The sequence below is a fragment of the Poecilia formosa genome, unplaced genomic scaffold (genome assembly GCF_000485575.1).
Source record: "Poecilia formosa unplaced genomic scaffold, Poecilia_formosa-5.1.2 Scaffold236, whole genome shotgun sequence".
Taxonomy (NCBI): domain Eukaryota; kingdom Metazoa; phylum Chordata; class Actinopteri; order Cyprinodontiformes; family Poeciliidae; genus Poecilia; species Poecilia formosa.
Genome location: NW_006800175.1, coordinates 964,311 through 971,470, shown reverse-complemented (window position 1 = coordinate 971,470; position 7,160 = coordinate 964,311). Strand labels below are relative to the sequence as shown.

General features: G+C 40.6%; 1 protein-coding gene across 4 annotated transcripts in view; it reads right to left on the bottom strand.

Annotated features, from left to right (window-relative positions):
* Nucleotides 1–257: 257 nt before the first annotated feature.
* myom1b (myomesin 1b) overlaps nt 258–7,160 on the bottom strand; it is a 24,966-nt gene continuing 18,063 nt past the window's right edge. For all 4 annotated transcript variants that reach the window (XM_016680205.1, XM_016680203.1, XM_016680201.1 and 1 more), the window contains 18 exons: nt 6,745–6,929; nt 6,541–6,655; nt 6,294–6,450; nt 5,144–5,250; nt 5,018–5,062; nt 4,790–4,926; nt 4,559–4,703; nt 4,010–4,069; nt 3,786–3,853; nt 3,577–3,690; nt 3,054–3,141; nt 2,942–2,980; nt 2,743–2,848; nt 2,420–2,583; nt 2,271–2,307; nt 1,842–1,864; nt 1,601–1,656; nt 258–1,494 (listed from right to left, as the gene is read on the bottom strand). In XM_016680205.1, the coding sequence (XP_016535691.1) occupies nt 1,243–1,494; nt 1,601–1,656; nt 1,842–1,864; nt 2,271–2,307; nt 2,420–2,583; nt 2,743–2,848; nt 2,942–2,980; nt 3,054–3,141; nt 3,577–3,690; nt 3,786–3,853; nt 4,010–4,069; nt 4,559–4,703; nt 4,790–4,926; nt 5,018–5,062; nt 5,144–5,250; nt 6,294–6,450; nt 6,541–6,655; nt 6,745–6,929 (1,898 nt within the window). In that variant the 3' untranslated portion in view covers nt 258–1,242. The remainder of the gene's footprint in view (nt 1,495–1,600; nt 1,657–1,841; nt 1,865–2,270; nt 2,308–2,419; nt 2,584–2,742; nt 2,849–2,941; nt 2,981–3,053; nt 3,142–3,576; nt 3,691–3,785; nt 3,854–4,009; nt 4,070–4,558; nt 4,704–4,789; nt 4,927–5,017; nt 5,063–5,143; nt 5,251–6,293; nt 6,451–6,540; nt 6,656–6,744; nt 6,930–7,160) is intronic.

Below are 7,160 nucleotides of genomic sequence, written 5' to 3'. Positions count from 1 at the left end.
TATATATATTATTTTTTTTTCTTTGCTTAACTCCTGGTTTTGTTTCGTCTTCTCTGGTTCTCTTACGACAAATTAAGTTTTATTGCAGGGTTGAGACGACATGTCTCCATGCAGGTGGTATAGATCTTCAGTTTCTCCCACTCTACAGAAACTGTGCCTACAGGAACAAAGGAGTGAGCTGAAAGGAGAGCGTGGCGTGAGAAAGGTGAACGGTGGAATCAAAGTGAGGCGACTCATAAAGGAGAGGGAGGAGGAAGTGGGGATACATGCCAGTATTTATTAGTTTAATCAGGAAACAGGGCAACAGGAAGTGGAGCGACAGCCACTGTCATCAGTAATAACAGTGGCTGTGATGGGTTTGTCATGACAACAGAGAAAAACATCAAAAGTAATGTGCAGACATAGAATACTGACTAGAGACAGTGGAACAAAGTGATGTCAGGGTGTCACATTTAAAGTGGCAGAAACATACAACCTAATGAAATCACTCATGTTTTAACACATTTGCTACTGATTTTATTTGCACCAAAAACACACCAATAATATTAACTTCATGTTCAACTGAGGGCCTGAACTGCGGAGCTCATGTTTAAGGCGAATATTTCCTGATGAGAAGCTCTGTGTCTTTAACTTTTGTTGTTTTATGTTTTTAGGAAATGATCACTAGATGACACTAATGTTAACTGTGTCAGTTGTCTTATAATTTGTGAAGATATTCAAGAAAAGAGAACATTCTATTTTTGTCGTTTGATTGTTTTCAACTTGGTGAATAGGGCAGCTTGCAAAAATCTGTAGCAAATGTAAAAAACATTCATGTTTTAATAGACGTTCCATGTAAACTAACATTTTCGAGATCAAAGCATTGGATTCAAACAGTTTAGCAGTTATTTTTTTTCTTTTGTTAGGTGAAGAAGTTTTATTTATTCTTTTGAAGCTAATATTTTCTTCTGCATGCTACAGCTTTACACAAACAGAAATTTAACCAGCAATATTTGGATTCGGAAGAAACAACCATATTTATTCAGATTAGTTAGTGTTGGATGAAACGTGGCGATCATTTCTTAGCTTGACTTTTTTTTTTCTTTTTTTCAGAGAAACTGCTTTAAGTTTCAAGTTCAGATGCAGCACCTTTCAAGTTTCATTTAGACACCGAACGTCAAACACATCCTCCGGCTCTTTTCTTTTTTCCCTTCCAGTGAACTCCATTTACAGGTATTTACGATAAGACTTGGACCACTTTTACTATTTCTTGCCCGACTCCGGGATGAACACACTTACGGTGAAGTCGCCGCTCTCTGTGCCGAACTTGTTCTTCACCAGGATGCTGTACTTGCCGGAGTCCGACGTGTTCACGCCGGTGATGGTGAAGCTGGCGAACTTGCCCGACTCGAACTTCAGGATGCAGTGCTCGTCGGAGGTGATCTCCCTGTCGTTCTTCAGCCAGGTGACCTCTGGCACGGGGTTGCCCGAAATGTTGCAGGTGAGATTGAGAGCCTGAGGTAGAAAAATGTACAAATGTACAAAAAAAAAAGCGCCTCGTTTAGTCCTGCATAGAAGAGACGGAGACAAGGCCACTGTAAAGTCAACACTGTTTCTTTACCTTGCCCTCCTGTATGGTCACCACGTCAGGCAGGCCTCCTGCCACTCGAGCACGATCTTAGCATAAGGAAAAGTTTAATTTAATTTAAGACGCATGATTTTTACCTCTTAAAGTGTCTCATTTATCTCATTGTCTCAAAATGAATGAAGTAAATGTGGCTTGTGCCATTATCTCACAACAAAGAGCTATGATGCTCATTTTAGGGCTTCAACTGTGACTTTAATAAGGAGCTAATACTTACTTCTCTCTGCAGTTGCTGCAGCTCTGAGGACACAAAGAAGAAAGCAACAAATTAAACAAGAATCAAAGCCATAATTTGAATCAAACTCACTGTGGTTTTGTGTAAAGCTTTATATTTGCTCACCACACTATTTACTAAAAACACTGCATGTGATATGTTAGAAATATTTTAATGTGGCAGTTAACAAATTAATAAGTGCTTTCTAACAAGAAAATGAGAGAAGATGGAGACATTCATCTGAGCTGAAGACAATGTGTTTCTTTTGTTGTTGTTTTTTTGTTTGTTTTTTAGCTGCTGGATCAGATATGGTCTGTTAAAGATGCAAGAAAAAAAAAGCTCCTGGTGGTATTTTTTTTCTCTCTAACTTTACGGGAATGGCTACATACTCTACGGATGTTAAAATGTGTACCTAATAAAATGGCCACTTACTTGAGTCTCTGAAATTCTGCAAAAGCATCATCAAATGCTAAAAGAAAAAAACAACACTTCATTAATCTGCTCTGTACACGTCTGCTAAGAGACATTCACAAATCAAAACTGAGCACAGTTCAGGTCTAGTCAAAGTTCTTGAGAATCACCTTGGCCAGAGAGTTCCACTGTTCTCCTGAGACCGCCCTTGCCATCGTAAAACTCTATAGCGTATTTGCCCATGTCTTTCTCTGTGGGCTCTGTGATCTGAAGCCACAGCTGTTCTCCAACCACACCGCTCTTTATACGGTCGGAGAAGGAGATCGCCGAGTCCCTGTTAGGAAAACGAAAGGCAAAACGCGTGCAAACACAGGCCGCTTTGAGAAATGAAAACAAGCAAGAGCATGCACACATAGCTCCCTCCATGTGCGTTAATGATATGTATCTGCTGGTCAACAATAAAAAGAAGAGCAGCATGTTCCCTTAAACTGACTTGTAGTGCCATGTGACTTGGAGCAAGTCGTTGTAGGTGCTGACAAACGTGTAGAGTCGAATCCCCTCGTCTGTGCTCGTGATCTTCAGTGGAGTGGAGGAATTAGCTAAACGCAGAGACAACAAAACGTTTTTTTTTTTTTTAACAGTTACGTTTTAAGAAATTATCATTAGGATGCAGAAAACATGTTTCTCCTCACCAATAAAGCTGAAAACTTCATTCATCAATTCTTTGAAACCTGAAAAAGAGCAAAAATGGTGATGCAAAGTGCACCGCAAGCTGTTTTTACAGACTGACTCTGGAAATGTTACCTTGATCTGTCAGATTCAGTGTGGATGTGTCCTTTCCTCTCTCATCCTTTAGAACAACCTCATACACACCAGCGTCCTTTCTGGAAATCTGGCAAAACAGGAAAGTAAAATTTATGCAGATGCATGTCTAATGGAATGAAGACCCTTGAATTTGTAACCATCGGAAAACGTCTTAACTATTCACATTGTAGGTATTTGCAGACGATAGTGAACCGTAACCTCCACAAATACCAGCTGTCTGCCATAGTGTGTTTTCTGGGCTGAAGTGTGTTTAATTTACACTGTGCAACTGCTGAAATCAACTATCATGTCTCTTTTTTTCATATTCCATATTTGATGATGGTCTGACCATCTTGGGCTGACAGTTTAAAACTCTGTACTGTCAATGCATGCTCCCAGTTGGCTAAATCTTTATAGCTGCAGACAGAGCTTCTGCTTAAGGTAGTGTAGTGTCTGAAAACAGTTATATCCCAGCAAGACATTATATCACACGTTACTAAGGAGTCTTCCTTTTTTTTCTCACCTGGGCAATTTCCAGTTTGAGAACTCCCTCTGTGAAGCCGAGATGCTCGTCGGCTTTGATCTGATGTCCGTCTTTGTGCCACAGAGCCGAGGTCTCCTTCTTTATGTTGCCGACCTGGGATGTAGCCAAGCGGAGGGGTATTTTTAGACCTGAAGTATTGAAAAACGTTTGCGTGGAGGGGAACGTGTTTCTCTAAATCTAAGACTCGCCTTGCACTTGAGTATCACGCAGCAATCTGGCGTTACCTCCCAACTCAAGCCTTCAATAAAATGAGGACCTGAGACATAAAAGCAAATGTTTTTACTGACTGTCAGTTAACAACAAGGTTCTGATTTATTCTGAATCTAAGCTGATTTTCTGACTTATTTGACAAAGAAACTGGAGATCACGCAAACAAAAAAGTAGTAATTCTTGTTACGTATGTTTACATTACCTTGCTTTCTGAACCATTCCTTTCTCTGGAACTCTGATTCTTTCTGCAGCTGCTTGAACACTTAAAGCGAAAAGAGTAAACAGTGGTCAGAGACTTCAGCTCAAAATATAGATGAATAGTTTTATTCCAATAACATAATCTGGTAAATATGTTGGGGGTAAATAAGAAATGGGAATATAAGTTTTGAATTAGAGGCTAGAGGCTAAACTCCCTTTCGCAAAGCTCATCTATGTGTGATGCTCTGTGTGTTCAGTATTCATTAATTTGACAGATCTTTTTCTGCCCTCTAGTGGTGAAATGCTCCCAAAGCATGCTTCACATTTACATTGCCGTTAATCTGTGTAAATGTAGAAGGAAAGATGCTACATAAAAAAGTATTTTACACCAGTTACAGACAAAGTGTATTGGCAGCACTTTGCACAACTGTTTTTTTCCAAGAGTTTGTATTTCCCTATAACATTTCATGCGGTTGTCGCAAACAAAGAAAGGAGTCTTTCCGCTTGTAGCGCAATCAAATGTAAAAAATGTTTTCCATTTTCCTTAACATACCATCACCTATCAGCACCAAGCTGGACTGATTTGTTGCTTTTCCGTCATTCAGCTGGAAAGTGTAAGTCCCTTCATCTTGAGGAGTCAGGGACTCCATGAACATCTCAATCACACCGGTGTTCTTGTCAAAGTTCATTTTGTATTTCTGTAAAAAAAAAAAAAAGCAATGTGTTTTTTTCCCTATTACAAATGTTAACTTTTCATGAAAAAAGAATTGCACATCTCACTGACATCTCCCTGGGACAGAACGTTGTCGTTGAAAACGTAATCCACTTTGCCGTTCGCTGACATTTGTGCCGCCTGCAGCCAGAAGCGCACTCTGCCCTTCTCCTGTAGCTCGACTGCCAGATCTGACTTCAGTGGAATAACTGGTGTGAAGAGAAAACGCAGAGTCATCTTACAAGAAATGAACGGAAACAAAGAAAAAGTCCCATCTCAGAGAAATTTTGAAGCGCTTACTCGGGAATTTGTGGTCGTGACTGACCTCCAGCAGCCTCTTTAGCTCTGCGGAACAACAAAAGATCGTGATTGAAACTGGGGCCTGACCTGTTCTTTTGTTGTTTTGTTAAGAGACAAAGTTTCCACCTTCTTCGGAGAGAGTGTAGCTGGATGAAGCGCCATCAGTATGGGTGACAAGACATGAGTAAACGCCAATGTCCTCCTCCCCAGGACTGTTGAAAACGGTTTTGGATCTGAACACAAAGTGAACACAAAGCTTCTGTTGGGATTTATGCAATCTTAAGTTGAATCTACAATGACAGCAACATGCAACATTCTGTCCCCTAAGACAATGAAAAAGTTAACAACACCAAATTCCTAAATAACACATATCCTCAGGCGGCGAGAGTCCTCAACTCCCGTAAACTTTTATTTCCTGCTCTGTTTAACAAGCTTGGTCTGCACCATTTATTTGCTGTTAAACCTGATATCTGCACTTAGTCACACCAAACCAAATTACAGGAGAAGCTTATCAAATTAGTAACAAGGACTTTCCCTTGGAAAAAAAAAATATGGAAATTTCTCTCAGCCACTCTTCAACCTGGGAAGGACAAGATGAAATATCATCCTAATATTGCAGATGTGTTAGGAAACATGAATAAACTTGACCATATCCATAAGTCAGAGCAACAAAGTTGAACAAAGTTGAAACGGGGACACACACTGGGGCATCAACCACACACAGTGAGCAGGAAGGGAGGGGAAAACCCTCCAAAGCTTTCTGTTGGAGAGAACTGCAGCAAAAGTGGTCGCCAAGTCTCCGTGACAACCACTGGACTGAATCCACATGCCAACAAAGTGATGCCGTTTAAACAGTTTTTCTGTGGTACCATCACAAATGTAAACATAAGGAACTTATAAAACACTACTGGAATATTTGTTTTATTTCAGATGAGATAAAGATTGAGCTTCACAGCAACAAACACTCCAGTTGAGCAACGAATGTTCACTGTCAGCATGGTGGAAGATTCATAATGCTGCGGGCCAGTTTCTAATTCCAAATACCTGGTGACCTTGTTTGACGGCATGGTATTATGAACTCTTTGAAATATTAGGATGCTTCATATAAATAAAATAGTTTTCTCTGCCAGAAAGCTGAAAATAGATGCACAATGATCCAAATCATATGGCCGAATAACAACCCTGTGAGTCACCAGACACAAGAGGTACCAATAAATGAGGAGGGTTCCATATCCTTTCTAGTCTGAATGTAATAAGACAGTTTGAGTCATCTCACTTGTTTCCCTTGGTCTCTATGGTCAGGCGACTGGAGTCTCTGAATTCTTCATAATCCTTGGACCACATAAATTTGGAGTCGGGCGTCAAGTTAGAGCATTCAAAGTTCAGGGAGATGACACCATTGTCATCGACTTCCACGACTATCTCCTTAGTGCCTGAAAGCCAAACAGATGATGACCAGTTCAGGACATTCACATTGCCAGCATACCCTCATGACATCTGCCCCTTTATCGCCGTTTACCTACCCGGTTTGGTCAGAGCTACGACTGGCTCTGTAACATCTGAGGTTTTGCCCACACCGGCTTTATTCTGAGCACGCACTCTCAGCACATACGTCTGTCCTTCCTTAAGATCCTTAACCTGCAAAGTTCAGAGACAGTGCCCAGATAAAACCGCTTGTATAGTCCTGTTTCAGGAGAAAATGCTCCAAACGGACTCCATGTAATGACCTTGAGGTATGTTTTCTCTGCAGCCTTGGTGTTGACGCCCCTCCAGGCTTCCTCCGGTGCATCTCCTTCCTTGATGTCAACGTAGAAACCATTGACCGGATCGCGGCCCTGGTACACGGGAGGTTTCCACAGCAACACCAGGGAGTCGCTGCGCACCTCCAAAACCTGCAGATCGTGAGGAGGTCCTGTAGGAAAATATGCAAAAGTCTTAGAAAATGAGAAGCTTGGCTTCAGTTGTTAACTGATTTAGTCTAGAAAGGATTATTCATGACTTGTTGGTACAAGTAGTAAAAATAATTTGCAATCTTGAATTTCTGATCTGTATAATATGACAACAAATTAGTTGGTTAAATTAATCATATTGCGACAAATTCACTTCTCAGATGTTTACCAGATGTTTACATATGATATATATA